The 18,858-nt window shown below is 41.7% G+C and overlaps 1 protein-coding gene across 2 annotated transcripts in view; it reads left to right on the forward strand.

Annotated features, from left to right (window-relative positions):
* LOC138982421 (attractin-like protein 1) overlaps window positions 1–18,858 on the forward strand; it is a gene marked incomplete at its 3' end in the record, with an annotated part of 40,315 nt that overhangs the window by 845 nt on the left and 20,612 nt on the right. For both annotated transcript variants that reach the window (XM_070355699.1, XM_070355700.1), the window contains 10 exon segments: window positions 6,407–6,613; window positions 7,048–7,179; window positions 8,731–8,909; window positions 9,596–9,758; window positions 9,992–10,091; window positions 11,777–11,990; window positions 12,651–12,843; window positions 13,360–13,514; window positions 14,454–14,535; window positions 15,698–15,762. In XM_070355699.1, coding sequence (XP_070211800.1) covers window positions 6,407–6,613; window positions 7,048–7,179; window positions 8,731–8,909; window positions 9,596–9,758; window positions 9,992–10,091; window positions 11,777–11,990; window positions 12,651–12,843; window positions 13,360–13,514; window positions 14,454–14,535; window positions 15,698–15,762 — 1,490 coding nt within the window.

The following is an 18,858-nucleotide window of genomic DNA, read 5'->3' on the forward strand; positions in this document are numbered from 1 at the left end:
TGACCCACTAGGGCCTACACATAGTTAACCAGTACACATGAATTATGAAGACTTTTATCTCTGACTCTGCATCAGTTCCCACTAATCCGAGATGGCAACCAGGATGTTTCACCTACAAGTAGGAGCATTCTTATTACTAGTGTACTTGTGTTATAATTACTAATTAAGTAGTAGTGCAATGCCAATTAAGGCACCGCAAAGGACAAATCCGATTTATCTTTCTCTCTAGCTCTCTTTCTGAGTTTCTCTCTCTCTCTCTCTCTCTCTCTCTCTCTCTCTCTCTCTCTCTCTCTCTCTCTCTCTCTCTCTCTCTCTCTCTCTCTCTCACACACACACACACACACACACACACACCCACACCCCAAGTCTCACTCACACACACACACACCCCAAGTCTCACACACACACACACACACCCACCCTTGCAAACACATACACACACTCATTCACACACACTCACTCACTGAGTCACTCACAGTCACACGTACTCACTCACACGCACTTACTCAACTCAACTCAACTCAACTCAAATTTTATTGGCTTCAATTTTCATCAAGAATTTGTCTTGCGCTTGGGAGAAAGTAAGAGTATAACATATAAAAACAGCATAATCACTCACTCACTCACACAAACTTCATACACACAAAACACACACTCATGCACACATATAATATAATCAGACGGACACACACACCTTTACAAACACACATGATACACACACAAACATACACACAAACTCCGGAACACACTCACGCACATGTACATACACATACACGGCACAGCCACTCTCTTTCTCTTTCTTACACACACACACACAGTGACACACACACGCAAACACACTACATACAGTAACACTAACACGTGCACAAAATGCACACACACACATCGCGCGAGAGAGAAAGACAGCAGAGAGGGGATGACGTCAAATGCATTGACGTCAAAGTCTTTTGACGTCATCTTCTTTCGCGAGCTTTACCCATAGACTTGGAAACTATAGAATTTCAACCCGGCCAAAGCGGCCTTGGGTGGCATTTGCTCAAAAAACGGGGGCGCGCCCATGTCACCCACCGTATTTAAGTTATTATGTTCCCAATTTTTGGTGAACTTCCATCCTCAACGACAACTGTAGCCTCTGATATAAAAAGTTAAAAACACCAATTTCCTTTTACTTTTAGGAAACAGCAAGCACAATTATAAATTATCACAAGTGAATGAATACTACAAGTTCCTTACAGTTACACTGTTTATTGGCTCTATGAACTGGCATGTCACTCACAGCGATAATAAGCGTGCCAGTTCAGTCTGCTGCGCTGGACTGGGTTTTGCTGTTGGAAGACCTGTTTTTCGTAAGGCACACAAAAAAAAAGTTGTATGTTTCTGGTAACATGGCTAAAAAAAATAGGGAGGGTAGGTAGGGATTTTTTGTTTGTTTTTACATTTAGTCAAGTAATGACTAAATGTTTTAACGTAGAGGGGGGAATCGAGACGAGGGTGTGGTGTGTGTGTGTGTGTGTGTGTGCGTGCGTGTGTGTAGAGCGATTCAGACCAAACTACTGGACCGATCTTTATGAAATTTGACATGAGAGTTTCTGGGAATGATATCCCCGAACGTTTTTTTCCTTTTTTTGATAAATACCTTTGATGACATCATATCCGGCTTTTTGTAAAAGTTGAGGTGGCACTGTCACGCCCTCATTTTTCAATCAAATTGATTGCAATTTTGGCCAAGCAATCTTCGACGAAGCCCGGACTTCGGTATTGCATTTCAGCTTGGTGGCTTAAAAATTAATTAATGACTTTGGTCATTAAAAATCTGAAAATTGTAATTTTTTTAATTTTTTTCTAAAACGATCCAAATTTACGTTCATCTTATTCTTCATCATTTTCTAATTCCAAAAACATATAAATATGTTATATTTGGATTAAAAACAAGCTCTGAAAATTAAATATATAAAAATTATTTTCAAAATTAAATTGTCGAAATCAATTTAAAAACACTTTCATCTTATTCCTTGTTGGTTCCTGATTCCAAAAACATATAGATATGATATGTTTGGATTAAAAACACGCTCAGAAAGTTAAAACGAAGAGAGGTACAGAAAAGTGTGCTATCCTTCTTAGCGCAACTACTACCCCGCTCTTCTTGTCAATTTCACTGCCTTTGCCATGAGCGGTGGACTGACGATGCTTCGAGTATACGGTCTTGCTGCGTTGCATTGCGTTCCGTTTCATTCTGTGAGTTCGACAGCTACTTGACTAAATGTTGTATTTTCGCCTTACGCGACTTGTTTGTTTTTGTTTTTTTGTCAGGGTAGAAAATAACTATACAGTGACGCAAAGAGACTGGACTTACTATACAAAGAGAAAGACAACACATTACAAAACAAATGAGATGCGGGGTTATCCCCCTTGTGTCGTCTGCCATCTGTTACTTTCGTTTTGACGCTTTTTTTTGCTTTTTTTTTTTACAAATGCAATAAAAAAAAAAGTCTAGGGTCGGCGGGAAAAAACTAGGTAGGGTCGGGTGACCAGAAACATACAACTTTTGGGGGGGGGGCCTAATTGTTTTGCGTTCACATTTCCATACCACCCAAGCGCATTGTTGCTTTTGTACCAAAATTGATCCCCAATTGTAATATATATTCATGTGTGTTGAAGTGTGCAAAATGCTAAATTTTTGCAACAATACTGTAAAAAGTTATTACAATTAAATAAAACTTTTTTGAAAAGTTCCAGTTTGTCCAACAAACTCATCAAAACGCCATGATATTTTACACACTTTTTGGCAATTGTGTTATCAATACTCATGTCATATTTAAAAGCAATACAATGAACCATTACAAAACAACAGGGTTTTTACCCACATGGCCCACAAAAAAAGACGCCAAAAGAGTCCTTTTACGGCTTCTGACGAGGCTGACACCTGTCTTCTTCAAAATGGCAAAACAACACTGCTAGGCACAACAGCTGAACCAAATAAATGTGTATGGGTAGAAAATGAGTTCTTCAATTTGAGATCAAAAACAGGGTCACTCTTGCTTATTTAGATTTTGTGTGTATTTTAGTGTCTGCAAATTTGCTTTTGGGGGTTGTCCTAGGTCTCTGGTACACTGCATAAACACTAGTTAATGAAAAATGAAACTCTTTATTTCATACGGTTGGGGAATGAATTACCTTTTTGTCAATACAGTAGTCGCCGCTTATAAAAAAAAACACCTTGGGACCGAACAAAGTGTTTTTAATAAGCAGCGATTTTAATAAACGGCTGCGTGTTGGACATGTGTTGAACATGTCCATCAGTAACGAAAGGTAAGAAGACTGACGCACGCATACAAGCTAAACTGATTACACCGTACAACCGTTTTGAAACTTTACCAAAAGCATTTTAATGACAAATAAAAACGATTCAGAATATGTACATGTATCGCGCATCACAGTTTTCCAAGGCATTGTTCTATAGTGTAGCTTTGAAGTCAGAGCGGCCCAGCTGGGCAGCAATCTGTTCCGCCTTCTGACACAGGATTGGGCCGTTTACAGTTGTGTTGCGTGCTTGGATAGAGTCGAACCACCGCTTTAAACCATCCTCTGTCTCCTTATCCTTCCCGCAGCGCCGACGCTTCCTGTGGTCTTGACTGGAGCCCTCTGCGATGTCAGTCCTAAGTTCGTCTTCTTTTTGTAGTGTCTGGCACAGAAATGATGCCGACACACCCACAATGTCAGCGCCCTCGCTCCCTCACACTTCTTGCATTCAGCTTTCGGTAGCGATCAAGCAAGTCAACTTTGTCTTTGGATGTCAGATCCATTCTTTTTCTTTTCTTTGAAGCTGAAGCTGAAGTTGAAGCCATTTTCAGTTTCACTGCTTATCCAGTGAGAAGAAAGACCAGACAGTGTTGAATTGTCATCTGACGGTTTACTGACAAGAATTCACGACCAGAAGGCGACTACTAACCCTCTGAGCAGAGAGAAAATGAACAAAAAGTGTTTTTATTAAACGGCCCCTGTATTTAATAACCGGCGGAATTTTACATAGGTTATATAGTGGTAAATCCGGACCGGACCAGACTATTTAAAAAACGGCTGTTTTTATTAACCGCGTTTTTTATAAGCGACGACCACTGTATACTTGGTTTTAATATATAACTGGCCGCATCACAAAGATCTACAGCTAAATGTGTGTGTGTAGTTTTTTATGACGAGTAGTGTAGTTTAAATAAATTAATAATGCACTTCTGAAATTATTTAATGACTTGATCATTTGACTGCATGACCGATCAAGTCAGGATAGAATTACATGTAACAGTTACTATGGAGATAGACTGTAATTTATGTTTGTTCATGTCGAAAGTTTTTGGGTTTTTATTCCTTTTTCACATGATGAGGCCCAAAAAAAAAATTTGTCTGTTTCTGGTAACATGGCTAAAAAAAATAGGGTCGGTAGGTCGGGATTTGTTTATTTTTTATTTTTATTTTTTTTTTACCCCAAATGTAGACCAATAAAACTAACTTTAAAAATCGCGCAAAGAGACTGGATTCACTATACATAGAGACAAGACACTCAACACATTTACAAATCGTCAGCGGACTTTCGTTTTCACACGTTTTTGTTGTTCATTTTCTCACCCTGTCCTTTACCACCAAAAAAAAAAAAATTTTGAGTTTGAAAAAAAAAGTTTAGGGTCGGCGCCGAAATTTAGGGTCGGTCGGGTGACCAGAAACAGACAAATTTTTTTTTTTGGCCTGAGGCAAACTAAAAGATGTTAACTACCAGTCAGTTGTGTTTGTCACAGTACTTGAGAGTGTGACTGTGAGTGCAACTGCTGTTGAACTTTCACAGTCGCACTACAAGTACAAGTATAAACTACACTAGATATATATCTGTGCGAATTTTGCCTTGTACTGTACATGTACAGCTGAAGAAAAAAAATAGTTGTCATTGATTGTGGCATTGATTTAAGCACCCATGCACTTCAGTGAATGAGGCTACTGTCAATCAATAAATCTGCCATCTGTCAGCAAACACTGGAAACATTCTTTCAGTGTCTCGGTGAGTTACAACTTACAATACATGTACTCAATTGTTCAAACCAGAGAATAGTACATGTGTATATTCTGTTAGAAATTATAACTTAAAGTGTAGCTAGAACCTGACATGTAATGATCTGTTGATTTTATGTGTAAACTGGTAGTGGTAGTACTGGTAGGTAAGTAATTCTTCTTCTTTCCTTCTTCTGTTCTGTCTGTATAAACTCTCAAGACAGTGGGTCATGCAGACTTTGACAAATGTGACCCTCCACCACGAAATGAGTCGCATGTCACCTTTGCATGATTTTCATATTTGTACATTTTTCTGAAGTTTTTTATTCTCTATCCAGTGGTGAAAACCGTTAGAAGCCTGTGACTAAGGTGACCCTCACACTGTTACCAGACACTCCCCGGACTTATATTAAGCCTAGCGCAGAACCGCGCGAGGTGACATGCGACTCATTTCGTGGTGGAGGGTCACAAATGTGGTTGACCTATAGTGCCTATTTTGCATCGGTGAATGTAAAATTAAAAAAAAAACTTTTCAAGTTCATTGTTCAACAGATTGTTTGAACCATTAAAAGTGACAGTCACATTAATGACTCATTGACTTGGTTTTGCTGGTTGGCGTGATGCACTGAAAGTGACAGGGTTACCGGTTTCTGTGAGTGTGAGGCTCTTCTGTGGAAAAATATGGGTTAAGAAAATAGCCAGAATGTAGCAAGCATGTACTTACTGTATGTGTGTTGCACAAGTTTGGTAAGTTGGTTTGACTGGTTGGCATGAGACAGGCACAGAGGCAGTATTTTTGTCAGTTATGTCAGTGTTCATGATGTTCATCAAAACGTTTGGGTATTTTACGGTTTTGATGTAAAAAATTAAAATACCAGCAGAGAAATCTCACATCAGTCAATGCTACCAGTTTCAATTGCATCTGGCAAGTGTTTTGTTGTTTTTCAACTTGTTGTAAGGCTATTATTACATTATTACACCTTCTGAATTGAATTTTTATTGTGGGATGTCTTCTCTTTGCCTTTTGTATAATACTGGTACGGACACGGAACCCCCTTTTAAGACCTAAAAAATATCTGTGGGGTGGAAGGGGGGGAGGGGTGATGTCAGGTCTCAAAAAGGATGTACAGTAGTCTTTAAATATAAGCGAGAGAAAATTACAAATTTAAGAGCTTTAATGAACAAGAACACTGAAAAGGCAGGATCTTGAAAGAGGGGAAAGTCTATATCAGGGAGTATTAAAAGGAGGGTTCCGCTGTAAACATGAAAACACCTAGCAGTAGCACAATCACTTTTGTGTTTAAAAAATCTCGGACGTTGAAGATATTAAGCTAATATAATCTCTGTATTGCTCATGAATGTTCTGTTCCAGTCTGGACTCGGATGAGGGCATCATTCACGATGGAAGGGCCACATACAACAAGGACCTCATGTGCAGCTGGCTGCTCGACACCCACAGGGACACGGGCAATGTGTCTGTTCGCTTCACCTTCAACGAGTTTATGACAGAGTGCGGCTGGGACCATTTCTACATTCACGATGGAGACTCAGTCTTCGCCCCTGTACTTGCTGCTTACAGGTGAGTTAACTGTAGTTTCACTTTCAGAGCTGGTACAGTGGTAGTGATACCTGTGGTGACAGGGTGCCCTTGGCCAAAAGAGTCCCTACAGTGCATTTGCAGATGACTTTTCATGACAGGTACATTTTAGTATAAATGATAGGCAAAGGGACAACATAAAGTGTCCTTTCAATGGAGGTGTCATTTGGTTTTCATTGCATTGAAATGTATCTTTTCTTTCCAGAAAACAGTTTCTGTCCGAAATTATGCATCATTTTGGTTTAGAGCAATGATGAAAATAAAAACATCTTGATCATGGGGCCTTACTGTCAGGAAAAACAACAACCTTTGTCCCTATAAATAATTAAATTATGCAAAAGAACTGCAATTACTGAATAAGCAGGAAAAAAATCAACAGTTTTATTGTGTTTGATGATGTAATTTGCTTTTTTCAGTGGCTTGCTGTTGAGCAAGGATGATACGAACACCAGCATGGAGTACAATGCACGTTTCTCTGGTCGCTATGGTTTCCTGCATTTCTACAGTGACGCTGCCTACACTATGGATGGATTCCGAATTGCTTACAGGTCAGTAATGATGAAATCAGTATTGTTTGTGAATGTGTAAACATATAATGTATAAATATTGTTCTCACAGAAGGACTGTGTCTTTAAAGTCAGTAATAGTTAACTGATCATGAATGTTAAATTTGATTCTGTTTTCTAACTGTACATTGGTACGGTCATGTGAAATGCATAAAATCTGAGAGCTAACACTAAATACTCGAACTCCAGCTGGCGCTAGGCTGCAGTACACCACCGCATGTGAGTCGTGACGAATAGGGGCACTGTTTTCACAGGCACTGTTTTCCCAGTGGGCACATCAACTTGCCGTGTGCTGGAATGTAGCAATCTTCTTGCCTTTTGCGCTCATTTAATTAAACATGAGGGTAACGCAGCAGGGACATGCGATTGTCAGGACTGAACCTATTGATTGGTTGATGTCTTCTGTGCAGCACTAATGTTGCAAATGTACAGTCACGCATGCACACACGTGCAGAGATAAAGAGAGACTCAGGCTAAGAGGTTTTTATTGTACAAGGCCATCTGACCCATTACAATGTTATCTAGAACAAAACAATAAAAGGAGAAAGGATAGAGAACATAAAATGATATCAACGGCAATAAACCCCAGGGGGGAGAGGGAGAGAGAACGTCAAATCAAAGCATTCACTGATGCAGGATTAAGATACAAAATACATGTATGGACACACAGAGGCACAGACACAGACACACATAGACACACCATCACACGGGCATTCAGACACGCACACACGGGCATTCAGACACGCACACACACATGAACATGCACACACACACATGAACATGCACACACACACACACACACACACACACACACACACACACACACACACACACACACACACACACACACACACACGAACATGCACACACACACACGAACATGCACACACGCACACACACATGAACATGCACACACACACACACGAACATGCACACACACACACACACACACACACACAGAGCTGTGACAGTGTGAGACTAAGTAATGCGTCACTGAGGCTATTTTCAGATTTGATCATTAGAAAAGATTATGACATTTATGATTATGTTGAAATGGATTTTCTATTTGCATCTGCAATTGTGGTCTTATCAGGAATTAACATCTGTTCTGCCGACATCAGTTTGCTTTGTTAGCGCAGTGAGATGCACAAGCAAACAGAGAAAATGGTGTTGAGGTTTGAAACCAGTAAGACTGTAAAAGCACATTATTCCTTTGTGATTTCTGTGTGTGTGCGTTTGTCCATGTGTGTGTCCGTGTCCGTGTTGTCATGTATTTCGCATTGTGTGTGTTTGTTTTGGCAGGTGAGTAGATGCAACAAGTATGTGTGTGTGTGTGTGTGTGTGTGTGTGTGTGCATGCAAGCCACTGTGTCGACGGCTTCAAGAAAATATCAGCCACAGTTTTCCGACCTTGCAAACACTCACTGCACGTGCTCAGCCACTCTGTCAGTATCACATGCTAATATTTCATCTATTCCCTTGCAGTCTCATGTGGAGCAGCTAGTAACCATTTTTTTCTCCTGGTTGTTGACAGTGTGGGTGGCTGCTATCGGAACTGCTCGGAGCACGGGGCGTGCGTGAAGGGAGAATGCCAGTGTGAACCCGGCTGGTCGGGCGAGGGATGCGAGGTGGACTTGAACCTCTGTCAAAACAACTGCTCAGACAGTGGCAGGTGTTCCAACGGGGTGTGCGTCTGTGACCCAGGCTCGAAAGGTAATTAAGATCATTTTTTCTTCTCTAATTTTAAAATAATTCCTTTTCTCTTCCTTCTTTTTCTCTTCCTTCTCTTCCTTCTTTTTCTCTTCCTTCTTTTTCTCTTCCTTCTTTTTCTCTTCCTTCTTTTTCTCTTCCTTCTTTTTCTCTTCCTTCTCTTCCTTCTTTTTCTCTTCCTTCTTTTTCTCTTCCTTCTTTTTCTCTTCCTTCTTTTTCTCTTCCTTCTTTTTCTCTTCCTTCTTTTTCACTTCCTTCTTTTTCACTTCCTTCTTTTTCTCTTCCTTCTTTTTCTCTTCCTTCTTTTTCTCTTCCTTCTTTTTCTCTTCCTTCTTAGGGTTGCTTTTTGGTAAAGTCTATTCGTAATTTTGTGAAGATAGAAAGGGTTTAGGAACATGGGAAAAGTTTTGGAAAGGGGACAAGACAAAGAGTGTGTGTCTGTCTGCTTGTGTGTGTCGGTCTGTTTGTGTGTGTCTGTCTGCTTGTGTGTGTCTGTCTGTCTGTTTGTGTGTGTCTGTCTGCTTGTGTGTGTGTGCAGGACAACAAAATGAAGCAAAATAACAAAATGAGTGCAAATAAGCGAAATAGCACAGACCTATACATCTGCCATGACTTGTTCTCTTTGTGGCATCTTTTTCTTGTTCTAAAGTTACATTGATATCATGGCATGACATCTCTTTCTTCAATAGGTGAAGACTGCAGTTTGACAGAAAGCGACATATTGTGGGAGCGAATATCAACAAGCAACACACCAAGTGGCCGAGCATCCCACGTTGCACTGCTTTTTCAGGACCAGATGTGGGTTGTTGGGGGCTACAGTTTGTCCAACAAAGCACAGAACAAACTGCTAATGTAAGTCAACAGAAGGAATTGGTAGTCTTTTTTTTATAAATGTTTGTGTGTGTGTGTGTGTGTGTGCGCTGATGTAGCCTACAATAGGAGTGGGTAGGGGTGGATGGTGTGTGTACATATTTTTGCAAGTAGTTCAAGTGCGAATGTGTGTGTGACATAGATTATGTGTGTTTGTTCCTATATTTCTTTGCTTTCAATGTTAATCACATCTCTTATTAATTAACTTTTGACAGGCATAACCTGAAGAGTGGCGTGTGGACAGAGGTGAGAGAGAATGGTGGAGCCACAGATCACCCCTGGCCCCTGTATGCTCACTCTGCTGTCAGCTTCCAGGTGTGTGCACAAGAAATAGACAAGTGTTTTGTCGGGTTTGTATGGGTTATGAAAGAGTGAATACTCATCCCTTTAGGCCAAAAAAAAAATAGGTGTGGTTACGGTAACATAGCCAAAAAAAATAGGGTAGGTAGGTAGGCAATCACTTTTTTTTTTTTTACTTTTTTTTCTAATGTGTACAAATTAAACCTACTTGACAGGGAAATAAGTGAGCAACACGGGCGCTTTCGCTTTCATTGCGTTTTTTGCACTCGTTTTTTTTTTTTTTTTTTTTTGACAAATGTAATAAAAAGTTATAGGATCGGCCCCTAAAAATAGGGTAGGTCGGGTAACCGTAACCACACCTATTTTTTTTTTAGGCCTTAGTAGCTACAATTTTCCTCTGTGAGATTATAGCCCAGTCACTTAAGTGAGGGGTGTGTGTGAACCACATGGACCAGGAGCATATGTTGAAAGCTTGCCTCACTAAAAGCAAGGGTATTCACTCTTTCTCCACCAATACAGACCTGACAGTTATTTCCTCAGTTGCTCTAGTCTCATGTTTTATTCAGAGTTGATTTATTTATATTTCTGTTTTACATAACAGTGGGTATGACTATGACTGAACAAGAACCACTTCTGTGAGACTGTCGACCATTTGAACCATTTGATGAAAGTAGATTCTTACGATGCTGCTCATCATGCAAACAGCCAAACTGTTTCACATGAAACTCTGCACCTATGTGTAAAATACATGGATGACATGCTGTATGGGTCCTTGGAAACAGGCCTCATGATAAATGGATACTTCAAGAAATTTTTTTCACTTGAATATGCCTTAATCGGCTTGAACTTTACAGAAAGCTATACATGACTTACGTTTGTGTCTATTTTTTTTTGGGGGGGGGGGGGAGGAGGGTTCTTCATTATGCAGACAAATAGCATGTTCTCCACATTTCTTGCTTACCGTATTTTCCGGGTTACAAGGCGCTACAGCGCATAAGGCGCACCCCCTTCTTTTTAAAAAAAATTGTAATGCAGGGGGCCGAGAGGGCGCACCAAAATGGAAAAAAGTATACCGGTAACAAACGGTCGAAGAATGAAAATAAGCCGCACATCAAAGGAAGAATACAGAGTGGAAATAATATTATGTGTGCTCTGTGTGTGCGGCGAGATCAAAGGCAGGTCCATTGTGATAGCTGGGTTGCCTTGTTTATAGACACTGACCTTCTTCCCAGGGGTCAATGACCCAGTTTTAGCTATGAGAGGTGGTTCCCCTGTCATATATCTGAGAGAGGAAACACTTCCTGCACCGGGGTCAGTGACCGAGTTTAACCTATGGGGCGGTCTCTTTGATGTCTTGAGAGGAAACTTGGCCAGGGTAGTACCTAGTAGCTGAAACATGCATTATCACAAGTTGTTTGACTGGTACTCAGGCTGTCTCTTTGATTTTTTTCGTATTTTTATACAAGGCGCAGGGGTCAAACTCGAGGAAAAAAGTCACGCCTTATGACCCGGAAAATAAAAATACGGAAATTTTTTGACATTCACATGCCCACACGCAAACATAGGCACAAACACACACATCAGCAAGCACACTAACACACACATGTTTGTGGTGAAGATGAGCACCTTAATAAAGAGAGACAACAAAACACAAAATCATTATCAAAATGAAACATCTCTACCCCATGTTATTGCCACAGAACCAGCTGTACGTGTACGGAGGCGTGCGAAACGGGCAAGTGACAGATGAACTGCGGGTGTTCAACATCTCCTCTGGCACCTGGACGAAAGTGTTGTCATCAGGCTATCCCGTGTCTGGTCACACAGCCCACATTGTGGATGGGAAAATGATGGTCTTCTTCGGATACAGCCCAGTGTACGGTTACCTCAACCATGTGCAGGAGTATGATTTCGGTACGTGTGTCGTTTTTTAAGGAAAGTAGATACAATACTGAAATAATAAGATAAGACAGGATTTCCTATCGTCCTTTGAGGTTGTTACCCTCATGGAAATTGGGGCAGCTTTCTTGCTGGGGAAAGTCAGCTGCCATACAGTGCGGCGCTACCCTTCTTTCTTTTTTTTCTGCTTGTGTGTATTCATGTTTCCTAGCCCTGAGACTTTCTCTGTGAACTTGGGTTCTTTATCATGCGCATGCATGAACACAGGGTTGTTCAGACGTTGAGGAGAGTCTGTGTGAGATGTCAATCTCTTAAGCAACAGATCTTATCAGAAGAGTAGTTTCATACTGATGAATTTGACCAACGATGTTGTCTATCGCTGTTTTTTTCTCCTAATTGCCTCAATAAGCCTGGAAAGACAAACATCACATGAGACACAAACATTTACAATTTTTAACATCCAATTTGAGTGCTTGATGAGATTTTCATAATGCAGTTTAGAACAAAACAAATACAGTAAATGTACCCTTTAGATTTGAAAAAAAATATGTGCAACATTTTTCTTACTTTGTGCCTGCAGGGTGTAATCCTTCTCTAGATTTCCTTGAAGAGTCTTCTTTATTTCAACGTTAGTCAATGAGAGAAAAAAATGCTCTTTTTTTTGTGTGCTGACAGGCACAGGTGATTGGAGCAGAGTGGAGACCACAGGGTCCAATGTGCAGGGAGGCTATGGTCACGCCAGCGCCCTCGACGACATCAACCGCAAGGTGTACATCAACAGCGGCTACCACTCCCGCTCCGACAAAGAATCTTCAAGCTACCTGCTCACAGATGTGCTCTATGTGTACGACATCAATGGCAGGGAATGGTGGGTGACTCTGATTGGTTCTTCTCAGTTAAAACTAATGATTGAAGAAGCATGAACGTGGATAACCCGTTTTGAGATTTGCTCTTCCATGACGGAATAGTTTACAAATCATTATTTACAAATATTATTGAACAAAAGGTTGATGTTTTTTAAGTTTTTTTATTGCTTTGGTTGTTGGTGTTGTGGCTGCTGTTGTTTACGTAATTACCTGACGCAGCGGGGCAGAGGATATGACTGACATTTTGTGCTGGTATCTGACAGCGATGTGTCATCTAGTTTTGGGCAGGCTGATATTTCAAAGAAGTGATCGTCAAAGGTATATCTGCCCTCCATTTGAATGAAGATTACCTGCTCGTTTTTGGTGGCAACACACCTGATGTACTTTAACAGAAAAACTTGAATTTGTTATCTTAGGTTGATATTGTAGAGAAGCCACCCAGGCATTTCAGCTCTATGATGCTCATTGACTGCTTGCTTTGGGTGACAGTATACAGGTACTGCATTTTTTTCCATTAGGATGATATTGCAGAGCAGTGGACATCCCAGGTATCTCCACTCTATGCTGCTGGTTGATAACTACCTGCTTGTGTTTGGAGGCAACACACACAACGACACGTCAAAGAGTCTGGGGGCCAAGTGTTTCTCCACCGATTTCATGCTGTATGATATCAGTAAGTACACTGTACATCCTTTCACATGGCCGGACTGGGTGGCCGAGTGGTAACGCACTTGCGAGAGGTTGCGAGTTCGACCCTGGGTCAGGGCGTTAGCAATTTTCTCCCCCCTTTCCTAACCTTGGTGGTGGGTTCAAGTGCTAGTCTTTCGGATGAGACGAAAAATCGAGGTCACTTCGTGTACACTACATTGGGGTGTGCACGTTAAAGATCCCACGATTGACAAAAGGGTCTTTCCTGGCAAAATTGTATAGGCATAGATAAAAATGTCCACCAAAATACCCGTGTGACTTGGAATAATTGGCCGTGAAAAGTAGGATATGCGCCGAAATGGCTGCGATCTGCTGGCCGATGTGAATGCGTGATGTTTTCCTGCAATTTAACTTGTCTGTATGCACACACTCATGCATGGGCACACCCACACTCAACACACAACACACCAGAATGCAGCAACACACACACACACATGCACGTACACTCACACAAACAAACACACATACACATGCACACACACAGAGACATGCACACACAAACACACACACACACACACACACACACACACACACAAACAAACACACACACACACACACACACACACACACACACATGCGTATACACACACACACACATACATACACACACACACACACAGACATGCACGTACAAACACACAGACATGCAGGTACACACACACACACACACACACACACACACACACACACACACACACACACACACACACACACACATATCACCCATACACGCACACACACACACACACACACACACACACACACACACACACATCACCCATACACCCACACACACACACCACACGCCAACAACACCACAACAACAACACACAAGTTGTGTGAACGTAGCAGCAGAAAATGTACCAGGCCATGCAGTGATACTCACCTGGTTTACAATGTGCAGAGTGCAACTCGTGGCACGCCATGAAGCCTCCGTCCCTAGACAACACTGCTCGCTTTGGACACTCCATGGTCCTGTATAACAAGTGAGTGAATCTGTCCTTTGTGGTGGGATTTTGTTGACTCGTGTTATTCTCGTGTCTTAATTCAAGTGCTGATTTGATTCTTTCCTCGCATGGTTTTTACAATGTTGTTGTGTTCGTCTTCTTATACAGTGGAACCCCCCTTTTAAGACCTGAAACAATCTGAGAAAATCAGGTCTTAATTAAAAAGGAGGGAGTATTAAAATGGGGGTAAATTTACAGAGGTTATGAACAGAAAATCTCAGCGTGAGTTCGTCCCCACGTTCGGCAAGAGATTTATTTCTCCGAGTCAACTTTGTGTGCAGACTCTCCTCTGTGTCTGAACACCCCCCGTGTGTACACGCAAGCACAAGACCACGTGCGCACGAAAAAGATCCTGTAATCCATGTCAGAGTTCGGTGGGTTATAGAAACACGAAAATACCCAGCATGCTTCCGCCGAAAACGGCGTATGGCTGCCTAAATGGCGGGGTAAAAAACGGTCATACACGTAAAATTCCACTCGTGCAAAAAAACCAACACGAGTGTACGTGGGAGTTTCAGCCCACGAACGCAGAAGAAGAAGAACAGAAAATCTGAGAAAAGAAGGTCTTAAAAAGGGAGGATCGTAACAGAAAGGTTCACTTTATTGTTAGGCAACCACATTCTGTATCTGAAATATGTTCATGACTCAAAGCTGAAGTACAGGAGAATGGCGTGTACAATGTATTGGTACTTGTATTGTGTTTTCATGTTTGGATATGTGGTTTGTGGTTGTTGTTTTTTGTATTAATGGAATGAAGTTTTATAAATGTATGGTTGCAGTTGATTTGTTACACACTCAAGGACAGTTGAGACAAAACTAGTTGATGATTTTATTGAATTTTGTTATTACAGCAGACTTCCACTATTGACTCACGATCTTTGGGGTCCAAAGATTTTTGATCGCGATATATCCGATTCGCGATGCAGTTTGGGGTCCAATTAAAGGGAAGAAACCGCGTTCTCTTCTGAGTCAGAGAAAAACGTGGAAGTCTGCTGTATATTGTTTTTTGTTGTTTTTTTTACAATAAAAGACATCTGAATGTTTACTGCAAGTGAAATTGAAATATTACAGTAGGTAAAGTACATCTTATTTTATTTCTTTGAGAAATGTATTAAATAAATGGGGTTTTTTTAAATTTCAGATCCATGTATATGTTTGGAGGCTTTGATAGTTTGATGCTAAATGATTTGGTGCGAGTGACACTAGGTAAGTGAAACAATGTTTTTTGCCAAATAATTTATCATTCAGAACAAAGTTCTTTCATTCAAATCAGTTGGCTTTATTTTCTGATTTAGGAGGAATGATTCTAACGGTCATCGTTGATAAAAAAAATTTACTTTTTGATATTATCGCAGATTTGATAAATGAATTCTGTGTTGGCTTTATGTGAAATGGCAAGAACCTTAACCACTCCACAGAGAAAAGAAACACTGCGCTTTGATTGTGCGAGGTAATAATACACACTTCCCAAGGGAAAAGTTCAACAAGTTATTAAACTTTTGAGCACGCACCAAAGGATGGGTTGTGAGCCATCTCACCATTTCATGAATCCAAAAGCAAATAAGACTGCCAACGTTCTAAAATTTGTCTCACTTGTGTCTTCTGAGCGAGCTTCTGGGCAATTGTTTTTCAAATAAGTTTATTGCCTGTATTTTAAGTGTTTGTCTGTTCACTTAAAAGACCGCTGGGTCGAAGATTAGTGACCGTAACGTTTTGTTCTGTTATGATTAAACGTTCCAATAACATACCTCTTTTTATATTTAGTCAAGTTTTGACTAAATATTTTAACGTAGAGGGGGGAATCGAGACGAGGGTCGTGGTGTATGTGCGTGTGTCTGTGTGTGTGTGTGTGTGTAGAGCGATTCAGACTAAACTACTGGACCGATCTTTATGAAATTTGACATGAGAGTTCCTGGGTATGAAATCCCCGAACGTTTTTTTCATTTTTTTCATAAATGTCTTTGATGACGTCATATCCGGCTTTTCGTGAAAGTTGAGGCGGCACTGTCACGCCCTCATTTTTCAACCAAATTGGTTGAAATTTTGGTCAAGTAATCTTCGACGAAGCCCGGACTTCGGTATTGCATTTCAGCTTGGTGGCTTAAAAATTAATTAATGACTTTGGTCATTAAAAATCTGAAAATTGTAAAAAAAAATAAAAATTTATAAAACGATCCAAATTTACGTTCATCTTATTCTTCATCATTTTCTGATTCCAAAAACATATAAATATGTTATATTTGGATTAAATATCATATTCTTACTCCGAATCACATTAGCATTGAGTCACCTGAGATGCTTATCACTGAAAAACGCTTACCCGGCTAAAGAATTTAAAGGGAAGCAACCCCATCACCAAAACGAAAGTGAAAGTAGCTTGGTAATGGGCCAGCACACTGGGAGTTACCTCCCATACGGGTGTGTGCCACGTCACTTCCTCTAGGAACACGTGCCTATTCTCATACGTCTTTTTCACCTCGGAGAGGACGGTTCACTTTTTGACGCTCTGTGGCTGACCTTGTGTGTTTGAGTGACACCCGCCGGCCACGTTACCCAGCTTTTCTGCTCGCCTTGCCTTCAGTTTGGTGAGCTCGTTCCCGTTTGTTGTTGGTTGTTTGCGCTGTTTTCGTTACTGTACGTTGTCCGTTTTTTGCGGACTTGTGTGTCAGTGACTTGCGTGTTTCGCCATTTTGTTGTGTGAGTTAGTTAGCTAGCTCGTATGACTTTGCTCGTAGCTCTGCGTGCCCCTTTCTGTGTTGGGCAAGTGTAGCTATAGTATTTTGTTGACGCGAAAGTGTGTGTGTTTACTGTGTTTTCAGTCGTTTAGACTTACGTTTCAGTAAATTTTTTCGCGTTGCCACGTGTTGTTGACCGGCGTGTCAGTGACTTGCGTGTTTCGCCATTTTGTTGTGTGAGTTAGTTTTCTGGCTCGTGTGACTTTGTTGGTAGCTCTACGTGCCTCTGTTTTTGTGGGGCAAGTTTAGCTATCGTATTTTGTCGACGCGAAAGAGTGTGTGTTTACTGTGTTTTCAGTCGTTTAGACTTACTTGTCAGTAAATTTTTTCGCGTTGCCACGTGTTGTTGACTTGTGTGTCAGTTACTTGCGTGTTTCGCCATTTTGTTGTATGAGTTAGTTTACTAGCTCGTGTGACTTTGTTTGTAGCTCTACGTGCCTCTGTTTTTGTTAGGCAAGTGTAGCTATCGTAATTTGTTGACGCGAAAGTGTGTGTTTTTTACTGAGTTTTCAGTCGTTTAGACTTACGTTCAGTAAAATGTTTTCGTGTTGTTTACATGGATTTGACAGCATGTCTGATTCAGACAAGCGCTGTGGCAAGTCGGACCCCAAGGGGAAATTTTAAGCCTTAGGCTTCTTCTTAAGCAGTTTTACTTGTACAGACCAAGAACGTAGCACTTTGTTGTCTGTACCTATTTCGGCGCCTTGCGCTGTTACTACTTCTGCTTTCTTTTGCGGCGCCTAGCGCTACTGTTACGTCTGCTCCGGTTCTCTACTACGGAGACTTCGTCCTCGTTGTTAGCACCTGTGCAGGGTGCGTTGGTTCCTTTCTGTTTTAGACACTGGTTCCGGAAATCCGCAGCTTGGTGCAGGCAGAGTTCCAGCGTTCCGTCGCCAGTTGTTTGGCGTTTCCGGCATCTGGCAGTGACGTCCGGGCGTTGGCTTCCGTGTCTTTGCCTTCCATTTCCGGTTTGGAGCAGCGTCCTCCCTCTTCAGCTGCGGCTGGTAAGCAGAGCTGGTCCGATAGCCCTCGTGAGGCGCCTGGACGTTCTCTCTCGGGAGACAGCTCTTTCGCTTCGGGTCACGACCGATACCATGCTGATCTTTCATTTCCGGCGATAACCTACGAGGCCCCGGATTTGATCGAACAGCGGCGGCAGTCGGTTTCGGCTGCCGCATTTCCGGCACTTGCCGGAAGTGATGATCCGTCCGCTCCGGCACGCTACGGCGGTCGCGGCAGGATGGAGTATTCACTGACTTCCGGTCCTTCCGGATCGCGAAGTCAACCAGTGCAGCCTTCGTTTCCGCATTGCGCGGTTCCGTCGGCTACACTACCGGCTCTCGCCGGAAGTGATGATCCGTCCACGCAGGCACGCTACGGCGGCTGCGGCAGGATGGAGTATTCACTGACTTCCGGTCCTTCCGGATCACGAAGTCAACCAGTGCAGCCTTCACTTCCGCATTGCGCGGTTTCCGACGGCTACACTTCCGGTTTCGGCCGGACACGCTGCTTCCTCTTCTGGTGCTTCCTTCCGGATACCAGTGGGTGGATTCCAGCGTACGCCTTC

The sequence above is a fragment of the Littorina saxatilis genome, linkage group LG12 (assembly GCF_037325665.1).
Source record: "Littorina saxatilis isolate snail1 linkage group LG12, US_GU_Lsax_2.0, whole genome shotgun sequence".
NCBI lineage: Eukaryota > Metazoa > Mollusca > Gastropoda > Littorinimorpha > Littorinidae > Littorina > Littorina saxatilis.